General features: G+C 48.5%; 1 protein-coding gene and 1 pseudogene across 2 annotated transcripts; one reads left to right on the forward strand and one right to left on the reverse strand.

Moving 5' to 3' along the window:
• Positions 1–360: 360 nt before the first annotated feature.
• On the forward strand, positions 361–1476 carry LOC136466417 (AIG2-like protein D; annotated as a pseudogene).
• Positions 1477–1761: 285 nt separating this feature from the next.
• LOC136466416 (auxin response factor 5-like) lies at positions 1762–9839 on the reverse strand. Of its 2 annotated transcripts, XM_066464806.1 has the most exons (15): positions 9306–9835; positions 8990–9108; positions 7434–7532; positions 7296–7352; positions 7058–7213; positions 6869–6953; positions 6541–6631; positions 6236–6400; positions 6003–6125; positions 5784–5859; positions 5579–5708; positions 3616–5468; positions 2814–3004; positions 2309–2518; positions 1762–2226 (listed from the first exon to the last, which is right to left on the reverse strand). In XM_066464806.1, exons 1-14 carry the CDS (start codon positions 9397–9399, stop codon positions 2320–2322), a joined length of 3438 nt encoding a protein of 1145 aa, XP_066320903.1. In that variant the 5' UTR covers positions 9400–9835; the 3' UTR covers positions 1762–2226; positions 2309–2319. The 2 variants fall into 2 exon arrangements, with proteins under 2 accessions (XP_066320903.1, XP_066320904.1); XM_066464807.1 differs by lacking the exons at positions 1762–2226; positions 2309–2518 and having other exon boundaries at positions 2892–3027; positions 9306–9839.
• Positions 9840–19408: the final 9569 nt, after the last annotated feature.

The raw sequence follows: 19408 nt of genomic DNA on the forward strand, positions 1-19408 counted from the left end.
TTTCGTTCGAATTGGTTCAATTTTTTTCATTTCCTATGAACCTTGTTTTCATTCCTATTCTTGGCCTTACCAATTTTGATTTTGTTGCAGTAACAAAATGTAAAACGAAAACAGGAAAGAGGCTATTCTGGTCGACCCAATTTGTCCCTAATTAATGGAAGCAGTACAGTTTTGTAATTTTTTTTTGGTACAAACATTTTTGAAAAAAAAAAGAATTATGAAAAATATTTTCTTTTTTTTAGCAAAAAAACAAACAAACAGCCCAATCTTTCTGGCGGACGAAACCCAATTCAAACAGCGGCTCGGCCCAACGCAATTCCATCGGCCTGGCCGCTGGCGGCCTGTCCGGCGCTCTCCGTTCCACCTCCACCTGTCGCCATAGTCCAGTCGTCCTCCGCCCTGCCCCGGCTGGGCGATCCCACATGGCGTCGCCTCCTCCCGTGGCGGCCGCGGGGCCTCACAGCGTCTTCGTGTACGGCACTCTGATGTCGGCGGAGGTGGTGCGGGTCCTCCTGGGCCGAGCACCACCCTCCTCCCCCGCGCTCCTCCCCGACCACCGCAGGTTCAGCATCAGGGGCCGCGTCTACCCGGCCATCCTCCCCGCCCGTGGCCACGCGGTGAGCGGAAAGGTCCGCGTCCGCCTCTCACTCTCTACGCGCCAGCCGTAACCCGTCGCAAATACGGCAGAAACATGGAGGCGAAGGCCACCGAGACAGCTCCCGTCTGAATCCGTTGCCTCTGCTCCGTCCAGGTTCTCAAGGAGCTCACCGACAGGGAACTCCATGTGTTCGACATGTTCGAGGACGAGGAGTATGTGAAGACAACCGTCGAAGTCTCACTGGCTGTGAGTACATTGCAACCGTATCTGCACCATCTGATTCTGATCGACTGCCCATGCTTACTACCTTCGCATTGTTCTGAACTTCTGATCCTTAGTAGCTCAGATGGTTAATGGTTTCATTTTCAACGATGAAAAAAAGATGGTCTGGGGGTTTTGCAGGATGCACCGGAGAAATCACTCGGCTACGCGTACATATGGGGCAACGAGCGTGATCCTGACCTCCACGGGGAATGGGATTTTGAGGTCTGACTGAATGTCACCGTATGATGTTCGTGTTTGTGTCTGTAATTGTATGGTGATTCGATTTGTATTGATGTCTCGGTTTCTGGTCTGTAGGAGTGGAAGGAAGGTGCATTTGAAGGACTACCTCGAGATGACTCAGGAATTCATGCAGGAACTCGGGCAATTTTAAACACTTCTCCCCTGGTTTGTAACTAAACAGGATCCTTGCAAATTACCATAGAATAATCTGTGTCATAGTATAGCCTCTTGTGCTCATATAGAGTCGACGAGTGATTGCTCCACGATGCATTTCTTCTGTGTTTTTGGAACATACAGATGTTACTTGAGCCATTTGGATGTGAACAAATCGACTCTTCTCTTCTGCCTGTTTTTGCTGTGCTGTCCTGTGAAATGATAAGGTTTCTGCTTCCTACTAGATGCCTACCACTAGCAGTGAAGTTTACTGCTCTATATATTGGTCACCAACGATTAGGATCTGGATCTGACTAGTTGGCAGTAAAAAGTATATACAGAAATCTGTCAAACTTTACCAAAATGAGATGTATAGAGTTTCCTCGTAGTGACTGATAAAACCTGGTTATAGTCAAACAAAGTGCACCTACAAAATGGACACTGACAGGTTGTCCATTTGTAGATTTTCTGAAACTAGATAAGGAATAGCAATGGGCAAAAACAAGTAAGAATAGCAAGCATATGCCAGTTCACTTAAATGGGCCATTCACATTGGACAAATAGTACTAATCAGTAGAACCTCTTTAATCTGCTTCAGTATTTTCTGAACTGAGACTCATAGTGCTACATGGGTTTCAAGCAACCCCAGGAGCAGTTAAATACAGAATTACAAATACTCTCCACCAAAATACTTTATCTTCAGATCTGCCTACTCTGCCTGAAGTTTGGATTTTGCCTAACCCTCTGTCCGACATTTCGACTTGCCACAGCTCTAGGTAAGTTTCATTCTTCTTGCCTACATTGTTTCAACCAAGAAAAGTACACATATATCTAAAACATACCCTAATCTGAGGAGTGCTCTCCCAGCTATAAAAGCCTAGACGTCTACAGCATCCTGCATTGCTTGGCGATAATTCTGTAGATGGCTGGACACTGGTTGCTTTTTGCAACCATAGTTCTCACCTCCCATTCTGAATTCATAATTGTGAAATGCAGTTCAACAACTAACACAGGGATAAAAGGAAATACTGTAAGCAAACTGTGTGTACGTACCTGTGATCCGGTCATTCAAATTGGTCGTAGAAGCCGATCGAAGGGTTACCAGGGTTCTGGTCACAGCGAGGCTTCCAGGCATTCCCACCATCTGAGCTGCTGCAAGCCTGGTTGGAGAGGACATTGTTCCCCAAATCACCATCTAAGCTCATCTGTTGCACTTCTTGGGGGGATAGGATCCTAATGCACTTCACACAATTCACAAACTCCCTGTATAATTCACATCACATTTTATTATGATAATAACCAACGAAATTCTTCTTCTATCATTTATATTCAGTGCATTTACAAAATTTACACACCCTATAAGCTTCAGCATATGCTTATCAATAAAAAGGAAGACACAGGCACATTGCTGTTCACTTTTGTACATTTTTTTTACTATATTACATTCCTAGACAGTATACACATCTACATTGGGCACTTCTACAATATTATTTTCTTGACAAATTTTCATAGTGAATACAAAATTTAATATAAAGCAAAAGTAGGAACATAAACTTACTCCCATGGGTCATCACCGAGAAGTAGGATGTCATCCTCATGGTCCTTGTAGACTAACTTCCAGCCTACTCTCTGTCGGTCCTCAAGTTGGCCCTCTATACCAAACATGCGGGCCAAAGCATGCTTCAATTCTTCATATCCAGAGAACCTACCTATGTCAATAGACCGGCCTACAGCTCCACGCTTGTAGACCTACAGGATTTATGTTACAGTCACTTTTATGAAAATGTTAGGTTTACATTCAAAAGAATGAATGGCCATAGCAAACAAAGCACATGCTCAAGAGTTTATGGCTCCAGAGTGAGCATGGTCATAGAAGGTCCCAATTGCCAAGTGTCCAGTCCTTGACAAGCTTTTAAAGCAATATGTGACCACCTCATAAACCATACATCCAAGCAAGCATTAATACACCTATCTCGTTTGAATGGTGATTTCAAAACTGCTTGACAGTAGCTGACTACTCAATTGACATAATAGCATGGCACCATATACTAGCACAGCTAAAACCATAAATGCGCTCTTGAAAAGACAGTTATACATTTGCTTTTCTACTAGTCTGAATATGACAGAATTTTGACTACCCTTTCCTTAAACTTTTTTACATGTGAACTTTTTACATGTACTTCACATATATTGTCATATCTGCTCCAATATTTCATCTTATATTTGGTGTACAGAAGTGTATTCCATTCTTCCATTAAAGTCCCGCAATTCAATATTCAGGAATTAGTAAATACAACAACAAAAGTATACCATTGAATGTTATAATATCAGTAAGTTGGGTTATTTAAAGAAGCACAAACCTTTGTGAATGTCCGCATTCTCTGTGGTGGAGGTGGAGGGGGCCAAGAATTTCTGTTCAACATGGCACCATCGTTGATTGCAGAATCAATTGAGTTAAAAGCTATATCAGACTGACCGAATGACTGTGAAACCATGGAGGTTGAGATCTCTTGTTGGGCATCCTTTTGTATTTGGTAATTGTTCTCAACATCAGTTGACAAATTAGGCTGACACTTCACAGGATTAAGTGCACTTACCAACAAGCCTTCTGTTTCCATAGGAAAGCCCAATGGACCATCATTGTTGATCCCAAAGAAGGCATTGTTAGTTGGATCCACTTCTTGAATTTCCACATCTGGAAGTGCATCTTTGAACATTTGTTGCTGATTGAAGTTAGAAGTGAGGAATCCTTGATGCAAAAGTCCATCTGTTTGGGTAGGCCATAATGAAGTTGCTGATGAAGTTGTTTCCAGGTTGTCTGTTGATGGTACAATGTTCAAAAGATTGTCATGTCCAGTCCCAACAGTGGGTGACTTTGAGGTGATTACATTCTCCTTCAGATTATGGTTCAACTTCGACGATTCCTTCATCATTATTGGAGTTGTTACAGCTTCACCAGATGTTGGAATTGACATCAGAGCAGACGATTGAGGCACCTTCTCCATGTTGACCTTGCAATGCTCATTCCTGCCAATGGTTGGGTGTGCCAAATGATTTCCGTTGTTGGCTGTAGAAGGTGATGTTGAGCAAGAAGGGATTTCCTCAGTTAGTACAGATTGTGTAGCACCTGGAATCATCAGTTGGCTTCCAGCTTTGGACAGAACGTTGGTTGATGAAATCGGTGGGAAGGCAACATCTGACACATCTGCAAGTGCAACTTGTTTCTGTGAAAGCTTCTGCTGTTCTTGCTTCATTGGTGGTGGCGCCTGTGATGCTTGCAGTGAAACTTTGCTATCTTGCTGAGGCACGATCCGCTGCTGGGCAAGTGAATGAGAACTCGATAGCTGCTGCATATCCAAAAGTAACTTCTGTTGTTCCTGTATTAGCGGTAATCGTGAGAGTGGAACTGCTGGCTGTGATATAAGTGACTGCTGCTGTAGTTTCTGTAATAGCTGCAACTGAAGTTCTTGGTCAGACAATTGAGCCTGTTGACCAGCCAGATTCACAAGTTGACCTGGCGACTTGTTTAGCTGCTGCTGATTCTGCTGCTGCTGCCGCTGCAGTTGCTGAAGTAAAAGCTGCTGTTGTTGCTGCAGTTGAAAATTCTGGTCCTGATGTTGCTGTGAAAGAAGCAGCTGTTGCTCACTGGTTCCCTGCTGGCACCTAGTTGGAAACGGCTGTTGTTGTTGCTGCGACTGCTGCTGCTGCATCTGAGTCTGGATAATTACCTGGGCCTGGACAAGATTGGCTTGAGCCTGGCTTAGAGGAATTGCTTGGTTAACGGGCTGTTGTTGCCTCTGCTGGTTGCCAACTTCTTGCTTCAGTTCTTGATGATTGGTGATAGCATCAAGTTGATTACAAGACAACGATCCCTTGGCAAGCTCATTTATAGGTTGCATTTGCTGAGGGAGCTTGGAAGCATTAAGCTGTACACTGTTTTGTTGCAGGAGATGGTTCTGAACATATAACTGCCTTGCAAGCTCAGCGGCACCAAGGTTTTGCATGGCAGGGTTACTTAGAGATCGCAGATACTCCGACTGTATGCCTGTATTAGCTAATGTGGAGCTCTGCTGCCTGTTCATGTTCATCCATTGAACCAAGCTCAGACCAGGCATTGTGGTGTTCTGGGTCTGAGCATCCTTTATGCATATCTCCTCACCAAGCCAAGGCATTGCCCTCTTGAAAAGGTTTTCCATCTCTGATGACTCGTCATCTGTTAATTCAAATATAAAAGCGAACCATGTAAACCATCAGAAGTAGTTGTCGTGATATGCAATTTGCATTGCAATCTAAAACAGAAAGATGAACCTAAGGCTGATTTACCTATTTGCCTAGGGCGCTTTACACCAAAGAAAGGCTGGGGGCATATGAAGAAAGGAGCAGCAATTGGTTCAATCTCCCACATTGAAACTCTGTTTCGCCTTTCACCTGCAGCAGACTCATCCCAACCAACCTACAAAATTACGCTACATCTGTGAATCAGGTACAAACCAAATCTGCCATCAATGGTGTGGCTCAGCAATCTAACCTGTAAGTTGCGCCACTGGGAGTTTTTCCATCTTACAGGATCTAGGTCACATATCCCAGTTATCGTACCCATGTACCTGAAGAACATTGAATAATTTAATTAGTATAGAATAGGCAACAAAACCACGGCTATAATTTAGAATTTAAAACAAAGAAATATAAATTGATTGTCAATAATGTGCCAAATCAAAATCAAAATAGGTAAAAAGAGCCACTGTACCTTCTCATCCCTAATTCCTCGGTCTCAAACATCATCCGGAATCGCATTCCTAAAGATATTTGGTTACTATACAGTGCCTTCTGGTATTTGGCAAATGGGATAACAAATTCAGTAGGGCTAGCCCTGAAAGTCCACATTTCAGATAAATCAATCATTGATAGTTACTGAGTTACATAAAAAGGCTGTTTAGAGCCATCAGGGTGGGAAAATTATAGTGTAGGAACATTACTCGCCTAGGGTTGTAAAATATGGTAAATGGGCTATTGTTAGCAGCAGCATGGGCCGCTGCAGCAAGCACCCCTATGTGCATACTGTCACTTGAAAGTACTGAAGAGGATATATTAGTTGGCTGCCGGCTAGCCCGCCTGATTCCCAGTAGAAGTTGCTGCCTTTCATCCCTAAAATCATGATGAGCCAAAACATAGATGATATTCATACTCCAATTTTGTTCATTATTTCACAGGTAAGTTGGTAAGAATCTTTACTCTAGAAAGAACCAAGACAAGCTTTTGCAAGAGAAAATGATCATGAAACTTACCTAACAAAAATGACAGAATCACCAACAAATAGTCTCTTGCCACCCACAAAAAGACTCCACCCAGTGGTAAGTAAATGTCTTTTCGGCTGACCTGATCATAGTAAAGTACAAAATGATTCATAGTATTGAAACTTGCATTTACAGTCAAGGACCTCTAATGTTGGCAACAGTAACAGTAAATTTTCCCTTGCAGACCACCCAGAACATAAAAGAATCATGTGCAAGGTTCTTCAAATGCATGAAACTTCATGGGGAAATACTTGCATAAAAACTAAAAGAGTCCTGCTACTGCCATTTTGTAGCAATGAAAGTGCTATATTTTCCCCACCTCGAAATATATGGCGAAATGTCCACACATTGTCATGTATGTCTCTGGCTTGAAGTTCTTGAGCCGGAGGCTGCATACTGAAGTCCTATAGAACAGACCAGGAGAGTAAAAATATTACAATGGCACTATGACGTTGATAAACAGCAAGCATTTTGCGGCGGCAATGTTAGATATTTGATGCCTGGATACCAGTGGAGGTAATATCTTCTCTGCAGCACGGCGAGGCACAGAGAAACCTCCATGTGTACTTGTATCACTTGCAGTAAGTGTCTTACAGAAGAACTCCATCTGTGGCCTTGCATGTTTTAGTGCAAGCTCGGATAGCTGTAAAGCCTCTTTTCCATACTAAACCAAAGTCAAAGCCAATGTTTTAGGACATTGGAACAAGCAAGAGACTTTTGGAGAACCACAAGTTCTAGATGCTCACTGTGTTCACTGGCTGAAGAGTCATCTGTGCATACACCTCATCAGTGTCTGGGTCCGCCTGAGGACAAAAGAGAGATGGTTTTAGAATTGGTGATTGCAAGCTCCGTGTCAAAAGTACAGGATAGGAAGTGTACATTACATGCAAAGTAACACTGTGAAGAAGACATATCAACTTTGAGGGAAGATTTGGGTAGCTTGGCACATGTGCATCAATGTCCTTTTGCATAGAAGCTGCAACCTGAATCAGAAGGACAATAAGTCCAAGCATAACATTCCGTTTGGAAGAAAGTGAAAAATATTAGTATTCAAATATTCAAGGTAACTTTTTGTCTTAATCTCGGGAGACATTAAATTGCAGGCAGATTAACCAAGCATCAAGTATATGGGGACTAATATCTTTTCATTATTTTCCAGTAATACACCACAACTTTTCCTGTATTCATTGTTGCATTACTGTCACAGTGAGAATAATGCATGGGGAAATATTTATCTTTGTGGCGCTGTTATTTCAAAATGTGCTAGTGTGGGGACTCATCAGTACTCTGCGGATTTTACGATAAAAGATTATTTCATGAAATGATTAAGAAAGTAGAGCCATTCAAACATGCTTCCCCTTTTGCTAACCCTTTCTGCAGATTGACTAAAAAAATGAAGCGGAAAGTAGTCTGCAGTTTAAAAGGAGCGCCGCATGAGTGAACTTTTCTTAGATAAACTCTTTATAAGTACTGTGATAAAGTCCTCTACCATCATGCGCAACACAACCAGATGTCATAAAAACAAAAGGATTTCATTTCCTTTACTTTTCTTCTGAAATAGAAAGATAATTTATGTTTTCATCTTTCTGAAAAGAACACCAAGATTTTTATAGAGAACCATCACTTATGATAAAAATAAAATTTCATAATCATGTTATTCCAGTGCCAAATCAGGAAGCTGGAACAAAAATTACCCATCCCAGGACCATAAATGCAAGCAACCCACATGCACAGAAGATGCTTCATGTACACCAAACTCCTTGCAAGGAAATAGTGCACAGCACACCAGAAACCAACAGAGGAAAGAAGGATGTAGGACCCCAATAGTTCCAACCACTTTGTCAATGAGCTAACATTAGCAGGTTCTTGCACTGGAAGATATCAGCAACCGAGTGAAATCTTCACATTTCTAGTGAAGAATGGGAATCTTCTTGCACCAAAAAGATCTGAATGAAAAAAAAAATCACCAGAAATCTGGTAGTAAAGCAGATTATGGGAAACTATTCCAGTTAGCTCAGCAACAATCAGTAGGCTCTACCCACAAATCAACAACTGTTTTTCATTTTTATTACTGCACTGATAGTAATACCCTTTCTGTTATATCCCTTGTATAGAAACCAAAAACATTGTAGTAATAAACTCAACATTAAGCCAAAAAAAAATCACAGAATGAAAAAACACAACTTTTCACCTGAAACACACAGAATCAAACTACAAACTTTGCACAAGTATCACAGAACACCGACATATAGATGCCCAATTGAAGATTTGGTGGCATGATCCCATAGAAGATGCCGAAGAAGCATCAGCGGATGTTACAAGAACAGAGCATCCCAAAGGCTGTAGCAATGGCGTCAAGCCGTCAACGACCGTTACGGCGTGACGTCGAGAAGCAGGAGCAGCACGGGGAGGAGGACGAGGAGGGCACGGTGTCACTCACCTGCTCGCTGTGGCCCTGCGGGAAGTAGACGACGAGGCTGCCCACCGGCGGCAGCGACACGAGCGGGCCCGAGCAGGCGTACCACAGGTCGGCGTTGATCGCCGGCGCCTTCCGCTCCCCTGCGGGCGCATGCCGACGCCGGCGTCAGCGACACGACACGAGAAAAAAAAAGGCGACGCCTTTCTGAACTTGGGCACAAGATACGCGGCTCGGAAACGCGAGCTGCCGCCGGCCGGCGACGCTCGCGGGCGCGGCGTTCCGTCGAGGCCGGCGACAGACGCACGCGCAAAGAGGAGGAAGGTGGCGAAAGAGGTACCTTCGCATGGCGCCGCGCCGGTGGAGGCGGCCGCGGCCGCGGGGGAAGGGACGGGCGCGGGCGCGACACCAGAGCTCGCCGGGGACTGCTTCATGGTCGCGTCGCGTGGCCACGCGGGAGCTTCACTCGTGGCCCACGAGCATGGAGCAGGGGCGGCGCGGCGTCGCTGCCAGACAGACAGCGCGCGCCGCCGGATGGCCGGGTCGTTCTTGGCGGAAACAACCTACAGTACTACTACTACCTGCCTAGGAGTAGTTGCTCCGGACGCGGCGCTAGGCGAGCGGCGTGGCGGCGCCTCCCCGACAACGCGAGCAGCACCTCACGAAGACCAAGGCCGTCCCCTAGAGAGAGAGACAGAGAGAGGAGGTGCTGAGCTCTTGGCTAGTTGGTGCGTTGCCTCGGGAGTTAAAAACGAAACGCTCCTTGCTTCTCTCTTTTTCCTCGTCTTCTTGCGAGACTGGAGAGAGAGAAAGAGGAGGTGAAAGACAGCAAGAGGATGTCCTCTGCAGCTCTCTCAGCTCAGCTCAGCCCAGCCCAGCCGCGTCCGTCGTCTCTGACGTTTTGTAGTAGGGCCCGTTTGGATCATCGAAGGATTATGAAAAGCCAGATTATAGATACTGATTTTGAAAATCTAGATTCTGAATAGTGATAATCAGTTTTGTTTGGATCTCAGATTATACTCTTGGACAGTGGATTTGTTATGCAGAAAAATGTCTAAAATGCCTATGGCTCTTTTCACTTTTCTTTTCATTCGGCGGTCACATCTCGTGGACAATATTGTCTTTCTTGGGACATAATCTCCCAGAAGCTCCTCCCCATAGGATACTGGATTATAGCAAGCTTGCCCGTTTGGATTGCTATCTGGATTCTTTTGCCGGATTACAAAATACTATCCAGAACCAAACGGGCCGTAGTATATGTAACTAAAATGAAAATCTTTTTCCGCACAGTGAAAAAAAATCTAAAGGTTTTTTATATGCTTAGCTTGTACCTCCCTAAAATAGTAGTAGAATTTATTTTCCTTGACATGACAATAATGGGCCGTGTTACAGTGATCATGATAGCGAGTTTACCGTGAGGAGAGACGTTGACGACTTCGATCGTGTGTTCATAAAGATAATTGGATAATTTAGCATCCTAAATACCGGTTAGTGCGACACGAGAGTGGATTTTTAGAATTGTGTGTGCAAATGTCAACTCATAACAAGCTGAGTTTGTTATTACCGTGTGTTCTATTGACTCCATGACTATTTGTGTTCTCTTATAAAGTTGCGTGCTCGCTACTAACTTTGATCGGAGATATAAGTCCACGAAGATATCAACGTGATCTATGAGATACTGTAACACACTTTGAATACCAATATCCATAAATACATTGTTTTATTATCAAATATGCTCTACGTTGCAATGAGAGAAATAAATTGTTACATGGTCACCTAGACTAGCATGTACCAATGACAATGAGGTAAGTATTTTTGTTGGATTTGATTGGGTTTGTCTTATCTTATTTCAACTTAATCAAATACTTCATCTATCTCTAAATAAATCAGATCTTAGAGTTGTCTTAAGTCAGTCTTTTTAAGTTTGATTGAGTTTATAGAAAAGTGTGCCAAGATTTATTAAACCAAATTAGTATGATTAGATATATCATAATATATATTTTTATAATATGCTCATTTTTGTGTTATAAGCATTTGTGCTCTTTTCTATAAATGTGATCAAACATAAAAAAAGGTTTGACTTAAGACAACGAATTGATTTATTTAGAGATGGCGGAAGTAAATTGCAAGTCCATAATAAATGTTAAATGCAATAAAGGATTAATCTTGTATGGAAATCGACTGGAGAGTGATTCAGTTTAAAGGGACTTGCTATTTGTATGCATCTGTTGTAATGTTAAAAAATGTAGAAGGTGAGCCATGACATGTCATCATAAGTGGTGTGATGTTTGGGCCTCAGACTCCTGCCAGCATCCATGACTCCCGTCCGAATGCGGCTCCATAGGAGCGGGCCCCAACTCTCTCAGAAAAAAAAATCCTCACTCCCTCCTACGCTTATCCGCGCCAGCAACCGAAGCAGCATGGCCGCTCATCCGTCCACCTCCTCCCCCCCCCCCCCCCGTGCGCTCGTCGGGCTACCACGTCGTGCCCTTCCCCATCAACGGCCGTGCCGCGCGCCCTCGCTCCCTGTGCCGCTCACCTACGTCCCAGTCACCTACGTCGTTCGCTCCCTCGCCGTCAGTCCATCACCCATCACCGTCGGGCATGCCGCTGACCCCGCCATGGTTGCTGGGACGCACGTGCCGTGGCGCCTCAAGTCTTCCCCGGTCGAGCCAAGGGCATCCACGAGCATGGTCAATGCTGGTGGTGCTCGCGCGTCGCCGCTCGCCGCCGGATCCTACCCCGACGATCGGAATCGACAGGCCCCGGCCTTCCCCTCCCCTACGTTGCAAATGTATGTTTCAGATGTATATTGCAATTGTTACATATGGATGTTGTAAAAGTATATCGGGATGTTGCATATTTTTGCAAGTGTTTTCAGTGGTATGTTGCCATTTTGAAAAGACGTTTCATCTTTTTTAAACGTATGTTGCAGCAAGTGTTTTATCTAGATGTTGCATTTGTTTCACACACATGATGCAAGTCTTATATTTCGATGTTGCATATATTTCACACACATGTTGCAAGTATTTTATCTGGATGTTGCATATGTTTCACACATGTTGCAGCAATATGTTTCAAATGTTTTATCAATGTTTGATGAATGTTGCATCTAAGTGTTTCATGTTGCAAGTGTTTTATGGGGGTACGGTGAGTGGTGGGCGCATGGCCCGGGTGTCAGGGATGGGGCGCGGCAGAGCTAGGGACCGGCGGACGAGAGCACAATGAGCTAGGGGCTGGTTCCTGGGTCCCGCCCATGTGGAGAGAGAGGAGGGGGTCAAGGGGAAGGAGCGGCGCGCAACAAGGGAGGGGTGTGAGGGTGCACATGCGAGGTAGGGGCAAGGTAGACGGGGGGTGGGCTGCACGGCAGTCCATCCGGACGCGAAGAACGGCGGGCGTAGCGTCGAGAGTGAGGTGCACGTGCAAGTCGGGGCGAGGTGGGTGTAGGTGGGCTGTGCGGGCGTATGGCCACGCCCTTAGTGATAGCATACAGGTGCATCCTATGCATGAAAGCATTGTGGTGGTGGTGGATCCTATGCACATGGTAAACAAAGCATAGTTTTTTCCTTTACATAAATGTAAAGCATCGTCGCTTCACCCTCTTCAGAGAAGAGGTGTCTTTGGTTAATTGGGTCATGGACGTGGTTGCATCAAATATCCGGACGAGAAGATAAAGGTTAAGTGAGACTGTATTTCAGAAAGAGGGAGTGTTTGATGAGAGCGAATACAGAATAAACTGCGATTTTGGTTGGTTGCCTGCATAAGTGGATTCAACCTAACTACTTGTAGGATCGACGCGTGGGCCTATCCTCCTCATCTCGCACCCATTGGGACAGGTTCGGGAGACACGACCAAATCACGAAACAGAATATCCAAGCACCCTTCTTCGTTAGTCGCACTACTACACAAATAATTTTGCAAGGCAGTGCCCTTTTATTAACCGAGGTGGTCACAAAATTTAATCGCCTCCTAAAATACCCGGCGATTAATGGAGGCGGTCGTTCTTATTTCCGATGGAGGCGGACATCTTAAGATAACCGCCTCAAAAAATTACCTATTTTTGGAGGCGGACGTCTTAGGGTGCCCGTCTCCATCAATCCATTTTTGGAGGTGGGCACACTATAAGGTCCGCCTCCTAAAATACAGGCCCAGCTCCCAGCCCAAGCAACCCATCTCGGCCCGATATCATGCTATCGTATATATACATAGAGCTAGGGTTTCATTCACTTATCATCTCTGCCTCTCACAGCTCCACCCTCAGTCGCCCCTTCCTCTCCCTTACCCGACGTCCCCGGTACCTGACGCCAACCCTGGCCCCTCACTAGCCTGTTCCTCTCCCTCTCTCCCATGGCAGCCCCCACCCAAGGATCCTCCCTCCTCTCCCCCACGTAGCCCGAGATCGGCAGGCGCAGGGCGCATGCACCTCCCTCGCCTCTCTATCTCTCCCACGGAGCCCGTGCTCGGCTGGCGCACGGGGATGCCGTGCGGCGCATCCATTTCCCTCTCCATTGCTGCATCTCTCTCCCTCTAGCTCGATCGGCGCACGGGGAAGCCACCAGCGCATCCCTCTCCCTCAAGCTCGGCCGGCGCACGTGGAGGCCAGATCTGGCCCCGGCGCGGGCGGATCTAGCGGCGGCGGGCTCTACCACGGCGGATCTGGAGGCGGCAAGCTCCACCATGGCAGATCTGGCCCTAGCGCGGGCAGATCTGTCGGCGGCGGGCTCCACCACGGCAGATCTGGCCCCGGCGCCGGTAGATCTGGCGGCGGCGGGCTCCACCACGGTAGATCTGGCCTCGATGCGGATGGATCTGGCCCCGGCGCAGGAGGATCCGGCGGCAGCGGATCTGGCCCCGGCGTGGGCGGATCCGGTGGCGCGCAGCCCAGATCCAGGCCCAGGCCCGGTTCGGGCTGCGGACATTTTCCTTTTTTGTTTTTTTTTAATTTATTTTTGGAGTTTGGCAAAACAACCGCCTCCGTTAATCTGGCATTAACCATGACCTTTGATTGGAGACGGTTGCAATGTCCGCCTCCATTAATCTTTTTGCCCTCGTAAGAACCAAGCATCCAAACATACCCAAGAGAGTTGAGCCCAAAAATCATTACAAGAATGTAGCATCAGCTACTCATCTACTCAGAAGCGAACAAGCCACGTTCATGTCTCATAGACAACCTTGTACATACATATCCTGTAGCTTTAGTTTCGCCTACTACATAGAATGTCTGTTGCTGCTTGGTGGCGTGCACATGCATGTTGTCAAATGCTCCCAGCAGAGATCCTTCCAAGAAATTAAGACGCAGATTCAGATGAAATTCTTCATCAGAGGTGTGAATGTGTGATCCACATCATATTATTACTATGATTATTATAATATGATGCACCCACCACATCATACTACCCTTTTGGAGCTCCTAGTGTACTTTCTGACCTGTAGAATTAGAAAAGGCCGATTTTGGCATGTGAATTAGCTAGTAGGATCATCGGAGCAGCAGGCAGCAGCGTATATGATTGCGTGGTTAGTTGAGATGTTTAAGGTATCCATTCCATCCGGTTGGCATAGCAATGGCAATGAGAGAGAGAGAGGACATGTCCAGTCCAGCTACTTGAGCCTGTCATACAGGGACAGCCCGCCGGCCGGCCAGTCCGATCTCCTCTCGGTAACCACCACACCATCCCATCTCTGTCCGTGTTAGACTCCACCTGAGTGGTGTCCAGTTCCAAAGGGGCTCCGTAGCTTGGGTCATGACTGTTATATTATTGTATTTTCTTCTCTTTTTTGTTTCTTAGATTTTTGGTGATTTCTGCTATACAGATCATGTCCTTTTAAGGGGTTGTATGAGTCCCCTAGACTCCTCTTTTTATTATTCTTATTGTTAATATATAACGATATGCAGCTCTAGACATGTGCATGGCATAGACCGGTATCATAGAGATGATTGCATGTTTAATTATTTTTACTGCAAGGTTTAAAGATGTTCAATTCCTAATGATCCATGCCCAGTTATTACGAGTAAGAATAAGCAACAGGTTGAATTCAAAGTACTACTAGTAGTACCATGCAAATCGAGCCATATTTGTTCTACCTTAAATACAATTATGCAGAAATCTTTTGCGTTTTTGCGTATTCGAGAAAACAAAAACAAGCTACGACTATTAGGGTATTCATACTCAACTCATTTACCTTGGGTCTACCTTAATTGGAACTAGGAAATGAGTGGATCTCGAATGTCTTGTGATGAGATTGCTTGCGGACGCGCTGTTTATGTTACACATCCACTTAGGGCGTCTCCAACAAAACTTTCCTAGCTGACTATTTGATTACGTGGAGGAGAGAGGACATCCAAAAATCTGGTCGCTAGCGCCAAACTCGTCGCCTAGCTCACTCTATTTCCAAGGAATCCATTGTCCGTCATCTTGAGCTAGCTACTATGGGCGTGTTTGGTTGGCCACTGCCACTAGCCACACTACAAGTAAGGCTGCGTGCCACACCCTGTTAAAGTTGTTGCTTGGTTCTTTCTTCAAATTTTACATGTCACAACCTTCTATACTAGCTAGCGACAATAATTCTCGCCACAAATATGGCGTCAGTTTTTGCCACCGCAAGCTCGGCGTGACGCCTTATGGTTGGCAAGCAAACAGGACCGCCGGATATGAAACCTCCAAACCAAAGATTGTCCACTAAACCAGACTCATTCTACTACTTCTTCGTGACGTGCCCGTCAACAACGACACGTCTACGGTGACTTTGTCAATCTCGAGATTTGTCGATCCAACTCAGTTCTTCGGAGATGCTCATAGGGATATAATACGGTGTACGTGTGTGCGTTTATAGATGTGAGCGTGCGCTAGTGTATGTGAGCGTTTGTGTCTGTAACTAGCTGTCGAAAAAAATGTACTGTACTTTTTTTTACTATGGAACCAAAAGACTACAGAACCTCACGTAATGAATGAGCGGGGCAGGCGGGCTGGGGCCCGCCGAGCCCACTCGGCCTGGCTCAGCCCACGCTTGTACGTACGGCTACTGTGCTCACGTGCGTGGGGCAAGGCCAACGAAAACGGATTGTTGCGGTCGCAGCGCGCGAAGCGTTTCCTGTCTCCGCTCGATCTCTGCACCGCGACACGCAGCCTGCCCTGCGTGAATTTTTTAACACTTTTTTAAACTAATTTTAAATCTAACACTGTTTAATTTTTTTTCAAAACTAACACTTTTGGCCGCGCCTATTGCTATGGAGCGACGAAACGCCTGTGCCGCGCCATGCATGGTGGCGCGGCGAGAGGGATGACGTGGCGACGACCGGGACCTTGACCGGTGACGTGGCAGGGTCTGCCGCGCCACCGATCTTGGCGCGGCAGTGACGCGCCCTGATCGGTGGCGCGGCAGAGTCGGCTAAAAGGCTCGCGGCCCAGTCCCGCCTGCATGCCGCGGTCGCTGCGCTTGCCGCCAGTCACGGCCGCACACCGCCCGTGCCGGGTGCGCACCGCACGTCGCGCTGCCGGCCGCGCCACGGCCACCGACCGCCCGCTGTGCATGCCGGCGCGTGTCGGATACAGTGAGAAGGGGTACCCTAAGCAAGAACCAAAAAACGACTACTTAGACTTCGTGAAAGTCGAAACCAGCTAAACACCGCTGGCCTCGGCCGATTCTCCGACTCGCCCGAGGCCCCCTCACCGCTGACCTCGGGCGATCCCCCACCAAAGGCCTCGGCCGACCCCCTCTCGTCGCAGGCCTCGGCCGGGCCGCCGACCCTCCGTCTCGCGCGAGGCGGGCTCAGCAGCACTCCGCTGCCTCTTCCTTCACCCGTCCCTCTGACAAAACATCGTGTCGCATTAACTCAGCCAACTGCTGCCCCTGACATCGGCCGCATGCTCGGCACAGTACAGCGGAATGGCCGACGGGACAGACGGCAGGACTGGGCAGGGGTTACCCGCCACTGTGCTAACCACTATGCACATGGTTGACGCCCATGCCTCACTGTGCTGCCAACTCCTGCTCCGAGAACAACGCAGCGTGGGGAGCCACGTCTAGGATACTGTGGCCTCGGAATCAGTACCCAGGACCAATAATTCCCTCCAAGGCCTCGGCAGTTTGCTTCAGGGGCTCGGCAGCCTGAGGATCCATGTCCGCCGAGCCCCCCACGATGGCTCGGCCTCAGCATCTGCAGAGCCGCAGCTCCCTACGACGTCATCGCACGATGACCAGCACGTCGCCCGCCATGCCCTGCATCAAGCTGTACTGGAGCCCCACGACGCACAAGATCAAGTATGACCGGCGCGTCACTTCTGCACGACAAGGACGGGGCCACTCCATCGACCATACCACAACAGTGGCCGGCTACAGGGTTCGGACACGCCACCCCCATTTATAGAGCGCTATGTATGGACGTCCCTGGTTCTCCCTTAGAGTATAAAAGGGAAGGACCGGGGCCATTTCTAGGAGAGAAAAGACGAACACACCGATAGAACTACACACTTCTACGCTGCTTGAGAACAACGCCTCAAGCAGCCCGCACCACCCTCGCCGAGACCTGGGGCTAGCTCCCTCTCTCACCTAGCTTGTAACCCCCTACTACTAGCACTCCGGTGCAAGGAACAGAAGATCGATCTCTTAGACTGGACGTAGGGCCTCGATTGCCTGAACCAGTATAAACCTTGTGTCTCTTTGCATCACCATCCGGGATTAGGGGCACGCAGCATAAATCCACTCGTTGGTTGAGGGACCCCCGGTTCCAAAACACCGACAGTTGGCGCGCCAGGTAGGGGGCGCTGCGTGTTAGCTTCATCGTCCCAGCAGGACCCGGATGGCAGACCCCATACGACCATTGCGTCTTGGCACCGTAGTTTGGTTCGGGAGCCTAGAGTTCATGTCTCTAGGGCATGAGTACGACATGGTGCTCCTCACTCCTCGAGCCCCACCGTCCGACGATGAAGTCACGCCCCGGCAGCCCAGGCGCAGGCGGCGCCCGGGCGGCCGCTCTCGCCGCGCTCGCCAGGCACGACGCGAGGAAGGCCACCCCGATGCTACATGAACCCGGGGCGGCACGCCACTCCCCGCCGATATCCTACGACCAGCTGTTGGTACGGGGTCCCTGGCTAGGGACCTGTCTGGCCTGAGCATGGACAAAGGAAAATCACCGGTCGCTCGCGGCGATGCCAGTCGTCTAGCTCCACTCCACCACTCCCTGAAGAGTCAACCCCGGCGGGGCAGAATATGGAGATGGCACCATCCCCATACCCCTTTGGGTTGAGGAATGCCGCCGCCTCTTATGCCTAGGCCTACACTGCCGCTCACGAGCACCCCTCGGAACGCCGCCAGCGCTTTGCTCTCGACCTAAGCACCCACTCCGACTCCTCGGACGAGGACGAGGCATGGCCCGGGGTGGATTTCTCCGAACTCCACAACCCTGGGGCTTTGCGCCAATTCTTGGCCGCAAGCGACTACTGCCTTGGCTATTCCGACTCCGACGACGAAGGGACTTATGATCCATCTCGTGAGTGCTTCCACGTCGGGCTCGGGATGCCAAGGGCGGGCGAAGAAGACGAGAGGACAGGCAACCATTCCCCGCCCTAGGCAAGGGCGGGCGATGCCACACCTCCGCGTCTCGTAGCCCCGGCAATACGAAACGAGAATCCCATCCGCAGGGGGCATCGACGCCCAGACCTGGAGCAGCTCCACGAGCTTCAAGCCAAGGTCGAACAAGACCGACTCCTTCTGCAACAGCTTCGGGGCACTCTCGAGCAGGAGCAGCAAGGGCGCGGTGAGGGCGGAGGAGCCCGAGGGAGGGCCCACGACGTCCATCACCGCATCAACGACAACGAGGGGGGAGAGCCACCCTCAATCTTTAATCGCGCTAGCCAGAATGTCGCAGCGGCTGTGATGCTGGTCCGAGCAATGCCCGAGCCCTCCACCACCGAGGGGCGACGGGTCCGCAAAGAGCTCTGCGACCTCCTCGAGACCGCTGCGGTACAGCAGGCCGAAAGTTCCGCCTCCCGCCGGCGCGGAGGCACTTCGAAGCAACCCACGGCGTGACCTCGCCGGGGCCAGGATGCCTCGGTCCATCCCCGAGCCCGCTCACGCGCCGACGGCCAACGGGGCCCCCTCGGTGCGCGATCGACCTGGAGACCAGCACAAGGCACAAGGCGACCACGAAGTAGTTGGCAGGCGACGGCGCCGCGGCGACGGAGCCGCCCGGGGCTACCACCCACACCAAGGCGGTCGCTACGACAGTGAAGAGGACCGCAGTCCTTCTCCCGAGCCACCTGGCCCTTGGGTCTTTAGTAGAGCCATTCGCAACGCTCACTTCCCAGCCCGGTTCTGGCAACCTGCCAACCTCACAAAGTATAGCGGCGAGACGAACCCCGAGCTATGGCTAGCCGATTATCGCCTGGCTTGTCAGCTAGGCGGTGCGGATGATGACCTGCTCATCATCCGCAACCTCCCTTTGTT

The sequence above is a fragment of the Miscanthus floridulus genome, chromosome 7 (assembly GCF_019320115.1).
Source record: "Miscanthus floridulus cultivar M001 chromosome 7, ASM1932011v1, whole genome shotgun sequence".
In the NCBI taxonomy this organism is placed as follows: Eukaryota; Viridiplantae; Streptophyta; class Magnoliopsida; order Poales; family Poaceae; genus Miscanthus; species Miscanthus floridulus.